Source organism: Pantherophis guttatus, chromosome 6 (assembly GCF_059756535.1).
Source record: "Pantherophis guttatus breed Tessera chromosome 6, ASM5975653v1, whole genome shotgun sequence".
NCBI classification, from domain to species: domain Eukaryota; kingdom Metazoa; phylum Chordata; class Lepidosauria; order Squamata; family Colubridae; genus Pantherophis; species Pantherophis guttatus.
The window spans coordinates 97,089,383-97,107,428 of record NC_142068.1 but is presented as its reverse complement, the minus strand read 5'-3'; the positions used below and the strand labels follow the sequence as shown (position 1 = coordinate 97,107,428).

The following is an 18,046-nucleotide window of genomic DNA, read 5'->3' as shown; positions in this document are numbered from 1 at the left end:
TTTGCCTTTATTTTTTGTTAAATTTATTTGCCATCTATCTAGCTGTGAGGCTACTCTAGGTGTTTTACAACAGTAAAAAGGAAGAAATGAAAAGAGTGTGATCAGCACAGAAGTATGGTAACAAAGCAATAAAATGAACAACGAAGAAGAGCACAAGGGGCAATACAACTATATGATTGTGATAAAAGAAAAATGGACAGGTAGAGAGCAGAGGGCAAGGAGGAGGGGGAGTCTGCCATCAGTCCAGCAGCCACCTCCAGCTGCTAAATATAACTTTATATTCAAGATCCAATCTTGCATTATTGATTGGAATGGTTTTGTGGGATGTTATAATAGTATGTGAGAAAGGATGAAGAAATGCTGCCTAGGGAACAGATGAAAGAGGGCATAGCCTTCAGCTGCCTAGCAGGAGGAGAAAGAGAGAATCCTCCGGAACTTCTCAGGCTGTAAGGGAGAAGGCAGGAGACTTGTATTTTCAGACCTGCAAGTTTCTGTCAGTGTAGCTTTACAATAAATGTTGAGTTAGCTCATCTGGTCGTGTTTCCTTTCTTGTCTACTAGTAAGGGTGACATCTGTTTTCTAAATTTTATGCAGATAAATACTTGGTGTTAAGAATAAGCAAGGCTAGCCAAAGACCTCCCTGATAAAAAGATTTTGCACTTTTGCAATAGAAGGAAAAGGATCCCAAGGGGGCCCTTGCCACTTATTCACATGCAAGAGACTTAACAGTATTTTATCTGCGTTTTGCTACAGTTTTTCCTCATTCCTCTTGCTTTTATATTCTAAGAGCCTTTTATAGCCTCATTATTATCCACCATTATTACTGGTGGATTCTTTGGTCTTACCATTTGATTCCTGGATTTGATTCCACTATCCGTTTCTAAAATAACGGTATTCTGTCAAATACTGTCGAATACTGGATTCTTCCCTTAAAAAACAAAAAGAACCTGCCTGTTACAGAGCCCTGATGTGTTCTCTGCTCTGTCTTTGTGCTAGAAGGAAGTGTGTGTGTGTGCACAGACAACCCTCCTCGGCAGCTCTGCCCGTAGTGGGTTATGCTGCCTTTGGCTCCCGATTAAACCAGAAATGTTCCTTGTGGTTATGCTGGGTGGGTGGCTTTTGCTCAGCTGAGAACTTCCTTGGCCAGCCCATCACATGGGAGCATTGTGGTTACTCTGGACTCCGAACACCACTGCAGTGGTTGTGTTCCTCGGGCCTGAGAATTAGAGGTTACCTTCTGCCTCCTGCCAGCCTTTGTGAGAAGCTTAGTTGTGTCCCTGAATTCAGCACTAAGGGCTAATGCTAAACTGCAAATACCTTTAGGGAGTTTCCTTTGATTGCCACATCCTTACCAGGAAATCTCTTCCCTCTGGCTCTGCTTCAGTAGCTGACCTAACCCATCACCTCTTTTTAGAACGGTTGTTTGGGTTTTTTTGAGTTGCACTGCAGCAGCTGGGGCCGTTCCGGGCAATTGTTAATTTGCTCATTGAACTTGAAAGTGTCCTGTTACTACTTTGGGTGGCTATTCAATTGGTTCAGTTTTCCTAATAAGAGTGCAACTCAGAGAGGTTAACAGTCATTGCTCCTGGGGGCTCATCCCATTTCATTCTGACTTGAAATGCTCCCCCCCCCCCTCCGAGGAGCACTTCTTCTGCTTAGTGGCAGGGAGTGGTTGGTTGGCTGGCAGGGCAGTTGGCTCCATTCGTCTGCAGTGTGGATAACACAGCAGAGGCAGAACAAGCCCACTTTGTGCCTGGAGTGCCATTTGAACCAAGGATCAAGGATTGGTAATTTGAGGGGCACCCATTTCCTAGATTGGCAACAGGTCTGTTTGCTTCTTTACACCAGTCATTCTGTGCCACTTTCCTGCCAAGAGACCAGGCCCTTCTCCCAAATTGTTCTTCTGCTGCTCCCCTTCCCCAAGTGACCTTCTGCCCCTTCTTGCCATCCTGGCTGGTGACCAGTGTCCCCTCCTTTCCATCAAGCCCCATGAGCAGTGGGTGCCTTTAGAGCAGGGGTCTCCAACCTTGGCAACTTCAAGCCTGGTGGACTTCAACTCCCAGCTTTGCTGGCTGAGGAATTCTGAGAGTTGAAGTCCACCAGGCTTAAAGTTGCCAAGGTTGGAGATCCCTGCTTTAGAGGAAGAGAAGCACCCAGCCCAGCCCTGCAGAACAGCTCAGCCAGCCTGCCGATGGAATGGGAATTGCTCCAAGCTGGAATAGAAATGTCCCCAGCAGGACATTGGGATTGGTCCCTGCCTCTCAGCTCACCTTCCTTCTTAGGATTTTCCCCGAGACTTAAAAACATCTACAATATTGGGCCATTGCGTGAAAAGCTGGAAAAAGAGTTGGACCGGTGCCAGAAGCCTGTAAGAGGGATGGTGGGTGGTGGGAATAGGCTAGGGAGGTCATCTCTGGCCAATAGATGGAACAGCAACCCTTGGAGGGCAGCACCCACTCGTCAACTCCAAAAGTCACCCCCACCCCCCCGCCTGAGATAATCCAAAAGTCACTAATCTGGATGTTGGAGCTGGCATTTTTAGATCTTTTGCTTCGGTAGCCTCTCCAAAGAGCTGCCACTGAGTTTGGGGACCCAGTAAAATTTATGCTTTGATTAGTAAACCAAGTGAGACTTAACAATTGTCATGAAAAGGGAATTTGGCACAAAGCATCCCTCGCTTCCCAAAACTTGCAAAATCGCCACTCCCCAGAATGAGAACGGCCTGAATTGGTCACATCAAGCACCATGTTGTTGTTACAGCGTCAGGCTGGGACCCCCAAATTCTGTGTTCAGGACTCCCCCTTGACTGTGGAACTGTCTGGGTGACTTTAAGCTGGTTGCTTTCTCTTAGCCCGCCTCCCCTCCTAGGAGAGTGAAGAGGGCTGGCCTTGCCTTAAACTCCTCAAAGCAAGAATAATGAGAGGAGGACAGAGAAGGCCTGGCTGGGTGGCAGCATCAGGTTGACCTTGGCTGAGCTGGAGAACTGATCAGGATCGGAGCAGATTAGAACCGGATGGGAATTGAGCAGGAGATCTCAGGCTGCAGTCCAGACTGGGAATCCCAAAGTATCCCACCCCATCTCGGAGACAAGCAGCCAAGCCAGTTCCGGACTCTTGCCAAGTGACCTCCGGGCCAAGGCCTTAGCCTCTCCAGCCATTGAACCTGGCAGGAAAGTAACTTCCTTTTGACCTGGACAAATGATTTAAAAAGAAACCTAATTAGAAAGATTCCTCTAAATAAACAGAAAGAAAAGCATAACAGGGTTTTTTTTCTGTTTCCAAGGTTCTGGATCAACAGAATTTATTTCAACTGTGCAAGCAAAAGATATTTGTGATCCAGCTCAAATGTAGCAAAAGGGGAGGCCCATTCTTAACTAACCTCACTTTGCCTTCTAGCTAAGACGCGAGAAGATTGATCTGGAAAACACACTTGAACAAGAACAAGAAGCTCTTGTGAACCGTCTCTGGAAGAGGATGGACAAACTTGAAGCTGAAAAAAGGTGAATTTTCTCCTCCATTGGGGTGGGGGGTGGGGGAGGGGCAGATTTTACAACTTCTCCCTGAAACGTAGCTATTGCAAGGGGCAAAACAAAAAACACAAGAAGAAAACAGTAAACTATGTTATGTTGCAATACCAGAGAGCAAATATAACATGGCATTTAAGCTTGGTTCACTGCTAACGGGCCCTTTCTGTCCCGTTACTAGGCTTTGCTTTATGCGTCTCACATTAAATATTAGCCACTGCTATTTATAAACCTTTGTGCCCAATCCCGATTTTTGTCCTTTCCACAGTGTTCAGAAAATTTCACAAAAGCAGCAGAACTTGAAGGATCCACAAACACACAGATGTGGATGCTAGCTAATGAAAGGATGGGCCTCACTTTGATCCTTTGTTCTCCCAACCTTTTTTTAAAAAAAATTTTTAAACCTGTAAAAAAAAATTAAAGTGGTGCCATGAATCTTCCTTCTGAGACGGAGGCAATCTTGTTCAGAGAGAAGGGAGCAAAAATGGACCTCATGCTTGTGGGAATCCCTGCCTCCTTCCCACCCTGGACATGGAGTAAGTAAGATGACCACTTGCCTGGCCTGTTAATCAGAAATCTGGAGGCCACCAGGCTTGGCTTTAGCCCTGATTTTTCATGTGGATTCCCCAGGCATGTGACAAGTGGTTGCCCACATTCCAGAGGTGTGGCAGATAATGCTTTCTCACAATTCCTATGTGTGCGGATTTGATTTCTGCAGCGCTCACCTTTCTTTGCCAAAAAGAGAATATTGCCCGTTTCAGATCATCTTGATTTCTGTTAACACACTCCAAAGAAACGAAGCCAAAAGTGCCAATATAACCATTTTTTAAAAAATTTCAGAATTCTCCAGGAGAAACTGGACCAGCCTGTGTCTGCTCCTCCATCGCCCAGAGACATATCAATGGAAATAGACTCTCCAGAAAATATGATGCGGCATATCAGGTTTCTGAAGAACGAGGTAGAGAGGTTAAAGAAACAGCTCCGAGCAGCTCAGCTACAGCGTAAGTCCTGGCTTCTTATCTGGCTGCCCTGCCTCCTGCGTCATGTAAAACTATCCCTGATCCAGAAGGGGGGATTTCCAGGCCAAGTTCAGAAGCAGAATGCTGTTTTTTAGGTAGCAGTCTGTCCATACTGCAATCTATGTTTTCCTTGGTGCTCTCTGAACTTGTTTGTTTTCTTCCAGATATTTCATTACCCAAACTCAGTAACATTATCAGCGCTGATGTTATCTAGTTTCAGTAATGAAATGTGTGCAAGAAAACAATCGAGTTCAGAGAGTACCAAGGACCCCACAGTCCAGCCCTGAGCTACAAATATTCCCCTTTATTGTTACTACATTTCCCCCTCAAGTAGGATGAATACAAGTTTCAGGTCATTTATCTTACTTTAGTTCACCATAAAATGATTAGGTCCGCTTTGCTATAAACGATAGTGGGGTGTTTTTTTTTACAGTCCCAAATGGGGAAGACCATTGACCATGTTTAGCTCCATTTAAATTGCCAACTATTTGGACAAGGTCTTTTCGAAAGATGTGAAAATGCCGCAGTCTGAGTTTTGTATATTATTATTTTTCGGAAAGGAACATTGGTGGATCTAGAGAGAAGACTTTAGCTGTTAATGCCTTAATATTATTTAAGAGCATTATGCCATTCTCTGGACACACAGAGTGCAAGGTCCTTTTGCACTGAGCAGCTTGTTGTGAGCTAAGAAGTGCAATGACATTGACAAGGAAGGCCACAAAGCAGCACAAAATGGAAGGAAGGAGAGGCCTTCTCCAAGGAACAAGGAAGGAGGGGCCTTCTCCAAGGAACAAGGATGGGAATGTAGGGTGTAGGGAATAAGGGTAGGATCCTGAAATCTGTGTTTAAGACAGGGAAATAAATAGGGGAAGAGGCCCTGAATTTCAGTTTCAAACTGAAAAAGCAAAGAGAGCAGCCATCTTGGCTGATTGTATTTCTTCCAGCCTTGGATAATTGTGGGTCGGTGACTCCTCTGCCTACTCCCTGCGTTCGGAATAGGTTGAACTGGCAGCCTTTTTTCTAGGCAGAAATTAGCGGCAATATTTCAACTTGGCTTTCTGAGACAGAGCATTTAGTGGCAATCAGCGTCCTTTGAGGAGGGAAATGAAGAAGACATTTTGTTTTTGAGCTGAGTCCTCGTTGGCAAGGTGTGCAAAATTAGTGCTGTCACTTCAAAGGGGATCAGAGGCTGTAATCTTTGTGTCCTTGCCTGTCCCTTGGAAGTAAGCGTGACAGACGTCTGGGAATCAGGGTGGCCAATGTGCAAATGTTAGCCTAGAGCATTAGAATTCAAAAGCCTCTTGTGGGCCTCTACCCTTATCTTCTGTCTGCCCCACAGTTGTCCTTGAGGGCCTGGTGGGTGACTGTAGCAACAGGGACGTGACCCAGGACAATTTTTGGATTTCTGGGCCTCCATCAGGTTGCAGCACTCTGGGTTATCTCTGAATTCTGTCCCCAACTCTCCCGTTTAGGCCAAAACTCTAGGAAGAGATCAGCAACTTTAGCAACTTTACTGACCTGTGCACTTCAGTGCCCAGAATTCCTGAGCCATCTTCTCCTCCCTATACTCCCCTCCCTAAGTTTTTGGACATTTATATTGTCATTTCTGCCACCATGACAGAGACAGTTGTCCAAATTACTCCTTCGGGACAAGAAGTGTTGAGATTTTCTCAACTAATGCTTTGCCAACTGGTGGATTTGTGGACTTCAACTCCCAGAATTCCTCAGACAACTATGGGAGTTGAAGTCCACAAGTCTTAAAGTTGCCAGGTTTGGAGACCCCTGCTTTTGAGGATGGCTGCTAAGCCTGCCTGAACCAGGCACCGCCACTCTCACTTTTACCTAACTCAACAACTTTCTGATAGGTATGATTTGACCTTGGGGAACCATGGATGGTTCCAATTGTAGCCAATTCAATGCCAGTTTAAGGTTAAACTGTGATTTGCTCAGCTCTCCGTATTCACCTTCTTTGATTCAGCTGAATTGAGGGTTGAGTTGTGCAACATTTGCCAATATCTGTGGTCCTTTTAAAGCACAGTCGTGGGTTTAATAACCAGCCATCTTGAAACCCCAGATTCAGAGAAGATGGCCCAGTACCTGGAGGAAGAACGTCACATGCGAGAGGAGAACCTGAGGCTCCAAAGGAAACTGCAGAGGGAGATGGAGCGAAGGGAAGCCTTGTGCCGGCAGCTGTCTGAAAGTGAATCCAGTCTGGAAATGGACGATGAAAGGTTTGGGTTTAGCTTATTCTGGAGTTCAGGGCTCTGGGGCTTTTCCAAGTCTGTCACTTCCTCTTCTGCAATTGACAGAACTGGGCCTAACCTGAAGCCAAGGGTCATTCCAGGTCTCTGCAGGGACAGGCCAGCAGCAGCCTCAGAAGCAGGGATGATGTTGGGCAGGCAGGGCCCTGACACAGCCTGGTGGCCCCTCTCTTTCAGGAGGCAGCCCTGACTTTCTCATATCACAAAGTCCTTCTGCCCAGATGGCAAGGTCTGCTGAGCTGATGGGGATTCTCCTGCTGCTTGATCTGTATGGCTCTTGTTAATTTTGAGGAGTCCTTCTAATATCTGGAGTCTACCAGCTTTGTTGGTTGGAAGGGATGAAATGCCGGCAGCTTAGTTACTTTGAAGTTGGCACTGTCGTGCAGTTAAGCTGGCATAGCCAGCCTGTGAGTTTGAATGGATAACTCAGTTAAACCTGCAGAGAATTCCTCTGAAGAGCAGACAACGCTCTTTGAAGAAGGTTGGATGAGTTGCGGTTGGCAGCACCAGGAGACAATTCTAAGCTTTTGGCACTGAAGCATTTCGGAAATGAGCTTTGTTACCCATATTCCTTACACATTTGTGTAAAAGTATAATGCGATATTTACGATGATGGTGTAAAATACTGAACATGCCTTAAAATATCTGCTTTATTAGGATCATCCTTGTAAATGATTTAAAATGTTCTTATTTAGTCAGTTGTACTAACTTTATCATGAAGGTCCTTTAGAATCTTAGATTAGATTAACAGACTTGGAAAGGACCTTGTAGGTCATCTAGTCCAACCCCACCCCCGCCCAAACTGGAGACCCTACACCATTTCTGACAAATGGCAGTCCAATCTCTTCCAGTCTATATGTGTACTTTTGGTTTTTCTTGCCTATATGTAAGACTTTATTTTTCTCTATGTTGAATTTCGTTTTGTTAGATAGGGCCCAGTGTTCAGGTCTGTCAAGATCTATCTGGATCTTGAGCCTATCTTCTGGGGTGTTGGCTATTCCTGCCAGTTTAGTATCATCTGCAAATTTGGTAAATTCCCCTTCTATTCCCTCATCTAAGTCGTTTACGAAGATATGGAAGAGTACTGAGCCTAGGACAGAACCTTGTGGTACCCCACTGCTTACTTCCCTCCATGTAGACATAGACCCGTTAAGGACTACTCATTGAGTATGGTTTGTCAGCCAATTACGAATCCATCTGGTGGTGATGCTATCTGTCCCACTTTTTTCTTATACTAAGAAGTAGGTTGTCTTTGCCTGCTTTGTCAAAGTAGGTTTACTTTGTCGAATGCCTTGCTGAAGTATATTATGTCCACAGTATTTTGCTGGTCTACTAATTTAGTCACTATATTGAAGAATGAAATAAGATTGGTTTGGCATGATCTGTTTTTAACAAACCCGTGCTGACTGCTAGTTATTACTTTACTCGTTTCTAGATGTTGGCAGATCTGTTTTTTTATTATCTTTTCCAGTATCTTCCTGGGTATTGATGTTAGGCTGATTGGGCTGTAGCTTCCTGGGTCTGGTTTTTTTTCCTTTTTTGAAGATGGGAACATCAGCTCTTTTCCAGTTCTCTGGTAGTTCCACGGTGCTCCAGGATTTTTAAAAGATGTGGTTCAGTGGTTCTGAGATGACATCTGCCAGTTCCTTTAGAACTCTGGGATGTAATCCATCAGGTCCCGGTGATTTGTATTCATCAAGATCAGACAGGTGTTCTCTTACTATTTTATTTGCTTATTTCAACTTTTATTTCTGGTCTGTCTTTTACAATTACGTTTTTGGTAGGTTGGACTATAGTTTCTTTTTGCGTGAAGACTGGTGCAAAAAATGAGTTAAGCAGCTCTGCTTTCTCTCTCTCTTGCCTATTACTTCCTTGCCATCTTCTGTTTTTAGTGGACTGACTCCTTGATTTTTTTTTTTTCTTTCTAAAGTAAGGAAATAGATTTGTGGCAAATTAAAATTAATTGATCTGTATCTCTTAAATTAGATACTTTAATGAAATGTCTGCGCAAGGATTAAGACCTCGCACTGTGTCAAGTCCAATTCCATACACACCTTCTCCAAGTTCTAGCAGACCCATCTCACCAGGTAAGAAATGCGGAAAATTCTGTGTTTTTGCCTTTGGCACACGCGTATCTTGCTTGGGTATGTAAGTCATGTTCCACTAGAACCAGTGAGTGGAGGCTCTTCAGACTTCAGGAAGTTAAAGCAGATGGATTATATTGAAATCTGGGTACGTAATTAGTCAACAAACAGAGCTTAAGGCATTTTTATTTCAGGGATTTATTGGAAACCACAAACACTTGTTAAAGTTTATGTAACTCAGAAAGAGATTTTATAAGTTTTTTGACATGTTTCCTTTTATATCCTTTCTTAGCCTTAGATTTTTTTAAAAAGTTTTATTTTATTCAGATTTTACCACCCAGCCACTCCTAGCGTTAAATTCCAATTCAGATAGGGCCATTTTATTTCCTGCTTTGAAACTTCTGGGTTGGGGCAAACGATACAATTATACGCTTAAATGGCGTCTCCCCTTTTGGCCTGACCAGGAAGCACCAGTACCTTGTCAACAAAATTGCAGACCTCTTATCTGCCTTTCCTTCTTCCTCTTGGACGGGCATGTTGCTGCCTCTCCCTCTCGCTTTCTGGTTGCAGGTCTCTCGTATGCAAGTCACACCGTTGGCTTCACTCCCCCAACTTCACTCACCAGAGCTGGCATGTCTTATTATAACTCGCCTGGCCTTCACGTGCAGCATATGGGACCATCCCACAGCATTACGGTGAGTCTCTATGGCAGGGCTCTCCAACCTTGGCAACTCCCAGAATTCCCAGAACTGCTGAGGAATTCTGGGAGTTGAAGTCCATAAGTGTTAAAGTTGCCAAGGTTGGAGAGCTCTGCTCTACAGTTCCTTAACCACCTAGGGCAGAGGTCTTCAAACTTGGCAGCTTTAAGACTTGTGGACTTCAACTCCCAGAATTCTCCAGCCAGCTATGAAGTCCACAAGTCTTAAAGTTGCCAAGTTTGAAGATCTCTGCCCTAGGGTTTGCTGCTTCCTGGTTTTTTTCAGACTGGAATGCTACCAAGCCCATTTTTCTCTTTTTAAACTAGAGCAATGTTTCTCGAATTTGACAACTTTATTTTCACCTCCTAATGGGTGGGGAATTCTGGGAGTTGGAATCCACACACCTTAAAGTCGATGAAGTTGAGAAACGCTGCATTGGACACCTGATTGATGATTTTCCCACGATTACGAACAGCTCTTCTTTTTCTTTGTGTTATGCATTTGTGTGCCCCATTTAGCCGCTCCTTCTCACCAGCACCCTCTCCAGAACAAAAGGCCAAAGACTTTCCTGAGCATGAAGATTTATGAAGCCCATAAACCCCCCAAACCATAAAGAATACAAGCTGCAAAGTTGATTTTGTTTCCTTTGCCTCCCTTTCTTGACAAATGAATCATCCCAGGTTGATTCAGGTTCAGGGCCAACCATCAGTTTATCATCATAAATGGTATCTTCCATTTTTTTCCTCTCTTTTGTTAGTTTATTAAGCTTTCACTGCCCAGTTTTCTAAAATCACAAAAAGACATCAGACTACTTTTTGCTGTTGCAATGGATGAGGTTTTTCTACTCAGCAAGTAATTTTGAATTGGGGCAACATTTTGAGTTCAACAAGGAACTGAAAGCCTTGCCACAATGATGTACCCTATTGACTAATATATTCCCCCTCCATGTGTGATCAACTCTAGCATTCTTGCCTCCAGCTCCCCCATCTTCCTTTGCCTGCAGCCCTTCCAGAATGGAAGCCCATCTCCTCTGGAGACCACCAGGTGGGCAGTGGGGTGGGGGCACAGAGGAGGAGATCAGCGTAGAAGGATCCTCTGGCCCGGTTTTAAGAAGTGCTCCAGCCAGATTTCAGTTGCAGAGAACATGGCTGGAAGTCATAACCGTAAATGTAGCATGGGACAAGGGTCAGGGAGGTGTCACGGGTACAGATGGAAAATGTTTGTATGCCCCTTCTAAAAGAAGCTATTAATGCAGCGTCATAGTTGAGGCTATGCTGCCCTCTCTGGTGGAAGCATCTCCTTCTCCTCACCGGCTTGGCCTGCTGAGGGTGAGCCTCGGAGAAAGGCAGCCCTGCCAGGATTCCTGGTTGGGACTAGCTCTCCCAGCAGCTCATGTGTGCCAGCATGAGGGCATCTCTCTGGTTCTGGACTTGGCTGTCATTATCCCAGCCCTTGTTTGTTTCCTCCTGCAGAGGCCTTTGCCGCGAAGAAGCAACAGCCCAGACAAGTTCAAGCGCCCCACGCCCCCTCCCTCTCCGAACACGCAGACCCCACTGCCGTCGGCACCCCCGCCTCCTCCTCCGCCTCCCCAGCCGGCTACTTTCCAGCCCTCCACTCAGCCTTAGTGCCCCGGCCAGCGATCCTGCCTTCAGAGTTGGACTCATCCCCCGGAGCAGTTTACTACAAGCCAAAGGCTTAACCACGGTCAATTTAGAGTTGACTGACTTGCACTGAAGTTGTCGAGGCTTCACCGTTTCATTGTGTTGTACCAGTTTGCCCAAGGACCTCCTCCGGCGTTAGCACGTGACCCGCATCCGAGGCGCTTCCTTCCAGGGAAGGGGGTGGGCCGTGGTGCCTGAGCATCGCCCACCCCGGGGGGGCCCCGTCTGCGCAAGAAGCATCCTCTCTCGGTTTCTCCAAAACGCAGCCGTCGGGATGAGATCTGCCACATCCGTCTGAAGCAAGCCAACCCAAACCCATCAGTGTTGACACAGGAACATCCATGTACACGCCTGCCGTGGCTGGCACACCAGTGCCTGCGTTGGGTATTGCGGCCTCCTGTTTTGCTGAGCTCCCCGGTACAGCGTCTCCTTTAAACCCCCTCCCTGCCATCTCCCCCCTACTCCCCCCCCTGCTTCCTCCTTGCTGAGATTCAAAAGGGAGAAGTTCTCTCTGGTTCTTCACAACATCTTGCATTCTGCGACTAAGGCATGGGCTCTCCATTACAAGCTCCCAGGTATGACGGTGTGTTTCCAGCGTATACGGCAAATCAGCTCTACATTTCAGTACAGCTTTTAGTGCGAAAGTGAAAGGCCCGACACCTCATTTCTCGAATTGTGTCCCTTAATTTCCAGACTCAAGTAGAGCATACATGCGCAAACCCTCCCCCCATTTATCCAGTGTGTTGGTACTGTCTGAAATGTCAGACCCTGTAAGATGTATGGATCTCCCTCCCTCCCTCCCTCCCTTCTTCCTTCCCATTTCCTTTCTCCCTTCTTCCTTCCCTCCCTCCCTCCCTCCCTTGTAAAGCCCATCCTGCTGCTTCATTATAACGCTTGGGGCCATCTACAGCTGTTCTCTGATTTTCTGCTGTAGGAAAGCAGTTTTTATGAAAAGCAAGAAAAAAGAAAAAAGCCTGATTTCCCCCTTGTTTAAAATATTTTAATGGTGTGGCCCTTCCTCTCTGAAAGTTTAAACTGCGATGTTAGGCTTTTGGAAGAAGAAAAATTAAAGCAGATGGGAGGTGCTCCTTTATAGCAGCATATGGTAAACAGCCAAAAGTGTTGTATTGCTTGGTAGAAAAGGATCAAGAGAAAGTTAGGTGACAATAGCAAATGCGTATTTAGCAGCATAAGCCGGTACAATGTATAAAGAAATGTATTCTGGAATACATTCTTTTCAATTCATTTAGCACAAATAAATGGTTTGTTTCACTTTGCAGTGGAACGAAGTCTCTTTTTTTCCCTCCCTTTCTTGAGGTTCCTACTTCCTAACTTTGAAAAGTCTCCTTACTCAAGTCCTTAAGAGAGTACGAAGCAGGAGACGGTTCTGTATTTTTGTCATACCTAAACGTACTACTGAAGCCCAGGCTTAAAAAAATCTGATTTGCAACGTTTGTACGGTTTCATGTTTATGAAATGGAAAGTAGGCATTGAAGGCATAATCCAGGAGTGTCAAACTCAAGGCCCGGGGGCCCGATCCGGCCCGCGGGGTACTTGTATCTTGCCCACAGGGCTGCCCTGGAGGCCGTGGCAGCCAAAAACGGAGCTCGGGAGCCCGTTTTTGCTGGCCGAGCACTCGGGCCACCACAGGCGCCCCCGACAGGAGTGATGTCCAGCTGGCCATGCCCACTGTGGCCACGCCCACCCTGGCAACAACCAACACAGCCCCCTGAGGTCAAACAACCCTCATGCGGCCTTCAAATTGAGTTTGACACCCCTGGCATAATCCCTTCAAATTCGTGGAGCACGGCTGCTGCTTCTTAATTTTTGTTTGAGAGTCTTTAAGCACAGGTTGAAAGAGGCCTAAAGTTTTCCCCTGCCTAGTCGTGACCGACTCGACGGGGAGGTGCGTCATCTCCGATTCTCAGCCGACGGAGCCTGCGTCGTCTGAGAGATGCTTCTGTCATCCCTTGGCCAGCATGAAGCTGTTACCTTGGTACCTGTTTACCTACTCGCATTTGCATGCTTTCAAACTGCTAGATTGGCACGAGCCGGGGTGAGTAATGGAAGGTCACCCCGTCAGGACTCGAACCTTCGGCTGTTGGCTTTCCAGCTGACAAGCCCAGCATCTTAACCAATTTAGATTGCTTCAACATTTCTGGTGACTGTTATAAGTCAATACCTGAAAATCAGTGCATGGCGCTCTCTCTCCCCTCCCAATACTATAAGATAAAAAACGTAAAAGGTATAGCATGGGTTTCACGTGGTTTCACGTGGTTAAGCATATATAAATCCAAGACCGGGGTGGGTCGGGGGGAGAGACAGTGCCAGAAATGAAACCACCTCCTCCCTATTTCCCCCACTTTTAAGTGTGGCTTCTGAAGGTCAAGAGTTTGTCCATCACTGCATGAAAGGACCAGAGGAAGTCGGTGCGTGATGTGTAAATGTGAGAGCAGGGAGCCAGATCTCTTGGCTCGGACGTAATGCTAGACTTCCGCTTTGGTTGGTTGGTTGGTTATTTTAGTTGCTTTGGCTGGCAGGAACAATTAGGGACCTGCTAGTGGGCCCTTTGAGACGGGTGAGCCTGGCTTAGTCCTCCCATGTTTCTGCATGGCCGCCTGCAAACAGAAAGTAGATCCTGGCAAGCTAGAGATATCGTGATCCAATCAAACAATTTTCCCCATGCGGTGTTAAGGTTTGGACAAGTGACGTCCACTCATTGGGCTGCTGAAATAAGAAAACAGACTCAAGTGAATGCTTGTCTCCCGGGGCCACAGGAGTGTCAAAAAAGGTGTAATGTAACATTAAAGTTCCTCTTTAAAGCTGCAGTCACAAACCATTGTCTTTTTAACATGATCCCCAATCTCCCCCAAGCACGCGATTCCTGCTACTGTATAAATGAAAACCATCAGAGTATCTTGCATGCTTTTTTTTTACAGATTGCATGGAAAAACATTCGGAGAAAATTCATTGGATCTGTGTGTTGTGCAGAGGGTCATTCAGTGGCTTAAATCTTGGGCAAAGTCCATATCTAGATTAGACAGATAACCATTAGCATTTGAACCTCCCCTGTTTCACTTGGGCCTCTCTGTCATCATCTCCAAGACTTCCTTGCTCTCAGCATTCAGAAAAAACACACACATAGAGACACACACACAAACAACACACACACACCTACCTTTCTTTGGAGCGGATGGTGACTGCCTCCAGCAAAGCTAGTGAACCTACATCCTTGGAGTTATCCTGCGCCCATCACCGCCTCTGTTGCTCTGCTGAAGAGTCTCAGTCCTTGGAGAGGGGCAGGGGCTGTTTCAGTCATGAAACCGAAGAGCCAAAGCCTTTTGTTTGGCCAACCAGATTTTAAAGCTTCCCTCCTGTAAAATAATCCAGCTAGGCTGTATTTCTATGATTATTTTTTTTTAAAGACGTCTTTCCTACCCATTGGGTTTACTTGAGGGTTTTCATGGAGAAAATCCCTAGAGCGGCTCTGTCAGCTCCTTGGACATAGTTCTAATTTCCTAGGTGCAGTTAAAAAGCCGCTGTTCTCTTGATCTAAACTGGCACTGCCTGTTTTCAAGCCGGTGAGGTAGAAAAGAGCTGTTTATCTTGGCTTGGGGAGGGAGGGAAAGGCAATTGGCACCAGAAGCGTCAGAAAGACATAATTGCTTTTCCGTTAACAGTCATGGAAACCCCATAACCTTCCTCTCAACTGCTCTAGACAGTGGTTCCTTTTGTCCTCCTATTGTCTAAGCTTTAGAACTTTTAAGCCACAAATGCCACCTAAGGGGCGCGTTGTTTAAAGAAGCTAACATAGGAGCGACAAACAGCAAGCTGTAGGGTTTTTGTTGTGTCCCAATAAATCATGCTTTCCTTACTTCTCCTGAGAGTTTGGAAAGAAGAGCAGCGGTTCCTGACCTGGTCCCCAACCTTTCCGACTCTGGACTGGCAGAGGCAATGGCAGGGGATGGAGGACAGGACAGTTTTGCCCGCACAACCTAATCCCATGCCTGTGCAAATGGAGCTTCGTGCAATTGCCCACCACTTGCGCTTCTGTTTCCCAACAGGCTGCGGACTGGTACTGGTTGAGGACCTCTGTACGAGAGAGTTAATTAGCTCATTTTTAATACTTAAGGAATTAGTATCCTGGTATGAAATACAAACCGGAATTCGTCTGCTGATAAGACCATCATTAACTGGGTAACTTCCTTAGTCAGGTATGAAAATCCTGTAGTCTTAATATAGCTTGACTTTAGGAAAGCACCTGATCAATATCTCACAATGTTCTGATGAGCAACTTAGTTTACGTGGATTGCAAGGCCTGATAATTACAGTAAGTGAATGCATAAATGGCTCCAGAAAACACTCAAAGTGCTCATTGATGCAGAGAAAGATATTGAGGTGTTTTCCCAATAATCCGTCCTGTATTCTTTATTCATCCATATTTTCTCTCAATAAGGCCTCAGGGAAGAAGCTTATCGGATTTACAGGTAACAGAAAATCAGGTAGGATGGTGGATATTCCCTCAGATAAATGGAATTTGAAACGATCGTGTTAAAGAAGTGAATATACATAATGATTTTTTTTAAGTCAAACACCTGAAAAGTTGTTTAGTTGGAATGCCAAAATTATATGCACAGGGCAGCAAATACCTGGTTTAGCAACAGTCCACAATACTTGCGAAAAATGTTGGCATATGATGGCAAAGTGCCAGCCAGTTTGGTGGTGTGGTTGCAGAAAAGCACATGCAGTTGTAGGCTGTGTGAACTGAAGTGTCATTTCCAAGGAGCCATCACTGCATTTTATCCTGCGTTAGTCAAAGCACACACAAACCCTTCCCAAGGTCCATCTCCAATTCTAGACAGGATGGTTTAAGGCAGGGGTCTCCAACCTTGGCAACTTTAAGCCTGGTGGACTTAAGCTTTGCTGGCTGGGGAATTCTGGGAGTTGGAAGTCCACCAGGCTTAAAAGTTGCCAAGGTTGGAGACCCCTACTTTAAGGAGAGTCGGACAAACTGGAACAGATTCAGGGAGGTGTTGGGGGTGAAGCCTTATGAAGAGCCATGAATAGAGTTGAGCAGAAGTCTGGCCGAGTGCAGGTCTCGCCTGCAACAAGGCAGCCCAGATGGCTTCTCTCGCACTCCTTGAGTGCAGGACACAGAAAAAAAAGAGTCCAGGTACAGCAAAGCAAACTCAAGCCAGACACCAACAGTTGGAGGGTGGAACCAGTGACCCTGAGAAGATGTACAAGCAGAAGCTACGATTGGGGGTGGGGGGGAGGCTAATATGGAGCCCTGCCAGCCTCCCAAGTAGACCAGATGGGAAACACAACAAGGTGAGCTAATTCTAACTTTACTCTAAAGCTACATTAGAATCTTGCAAGTCTGAAGGTACAAATCTCCCACTATCTCTTTTACAGCCTGATTCATTAGGGCGGGACCTTCCCAAATTTTTTTCTTGGCCTCTGATTCAGTTGTGGGCACCTGCTTAAACAGCATTCCTCCCCCTCAAGTTTTGTTGTTTTTGAGAAGATCCTTAAGGGTAGGGTGCCGAGCTGGCTTCCCCCCAGCTCTTGCTTAAGACACCACGTAATTGGCAAACCAGTAACTGTATTTGCATTGGTTGCAGCTTCTGTAAGAGCAACCCCCATGTAGGACATGTTGTAATATTTAGATTTGGGTTTCTTCTCCCAAAAGAGTTGTGTTACTTCCTCTCCGCCAAACATTTAAGAGGATGCATCGCCTCTTGTTTATGTGGAGACTGTTACGCTCATTGTCATGCAGCTTTCTTGAAAATAAATGCATTTTGCTTGGGTTCTTTTCCAAGCGCCTGTTTTGGAAATGGCAATATTTTAAAATGTCAGCTCGTTTAAAAAGCCTGCAGTGCTAAAGTTCCTACGCCCTGTTAGGTTATTACCTAGGACTGAGTGTTTGTTTTTGGTTAACCGTGGCCTAACTTAATCCTTAATTCTTCTAGTGTAATTAAGGGTTTCCGGATTAAGCTCAAGAAAGCTTTCCTATATGCGATGTTTATTAAAAAGAGTTAATCGAATATCTTTTTACGGTCCTTTGCAAATGTGAGCAGAGGGTGGAATTTCATTTTAAAAAGGTGACCCAGAGCAGAGGTCTCCAACCTTGGCAGCTTTAAGACTTGTGGACTTCAACTCCCAGAATTCCTCAGCCAGCAAAGGAAAGCTGGCTGAGGAACTCTGGGAGTTGAAGTCCACAAGTCTTAAAGTTGCCAAGGTTGGAGACCCCTGACCCAGAGTGTCTCTCTCACCAGACCAAATTGGAGACAGGGATGAGTAGCTGCCCCAGAGGGACTGAACTAAATCTCCAAAGGGTGCCAAAAAGCAGCATGTGAAGTAACAGAACCTGGGGAAAATCAAAACTTCACCTGTGTGGATGTAATTGATAGATTTGGTTCCCCTTTTCCTTTTTCTGGTGGGAGTGACAGGTGATTGTTTTACTCTTTCTAGTCTTGGAGTCCCTGGAAAGAAAGGATATAGAAGAGGATGCCGGTTGATTACTAAGATCCTTCTCAGAAAATGAACCAGAGGGGTTTGGCTGTGGGGAGAGAAACCAGCAAGAAAAAATCTGCTTCAAATCTATATTAACAGAGGGATACAATCAAGATCAAGGGAAGTACTAATACCACTCTATAAAGCCTTGGTAAGGCCACACCTAGAGTACTGCATCCAGTTTTGGTCACCACACTAAAAAAAGATGTTGAGACTCTTGCAGAGAAAAAGCAACCAGGATGATTCGGGGACTAGAGGCTAAAACATACGATGAACAGTTGCAG

At 45.6% G+C, this 18,046-nt stretch overlaps 1 protein-coding gene across 1 annotated transcript in view; it reads left to right on the top strand.

Moving 5' to 3' along the window:
• The window catches only part of CCDC6 (coiled-coil domain containing 6), a 32,280-nt gene extending 19,762 nt beyond the window's left edge, over positions 1-12,518 (top strand). Inside the window, exons 4-9 of the mRNA XM_060694154.2 lie at positions 3,396-3,499; positions 4,364-4,524; positions 6,617-6,773; positions 8,790-8,890; positions 9,458-9,582; positions 11,058-12,518. Of these exons, the coding sequence (XP_060550137.2) occupies positions 3,396-3,499; positions 4,364-4,524; positions 6,617-6,773; positions 8,790-8,890; positions 9,458-9,582; positions 11,058-11,210 (801 nt within the window). The 3' untranslated portion in view covers positions 11,211-12,518. The remainder of the gene's footprint in view (positions 1-3,395; positions 3,500-4,363; positions 4,525-6,616; positions 6,774-8,789; positions 8,891-9,457; positions 9,583-11,057) is intronic.
• The last annotated feature ends 5,528 nt before the right edge of the window (positions 12,519-18,046 follow it).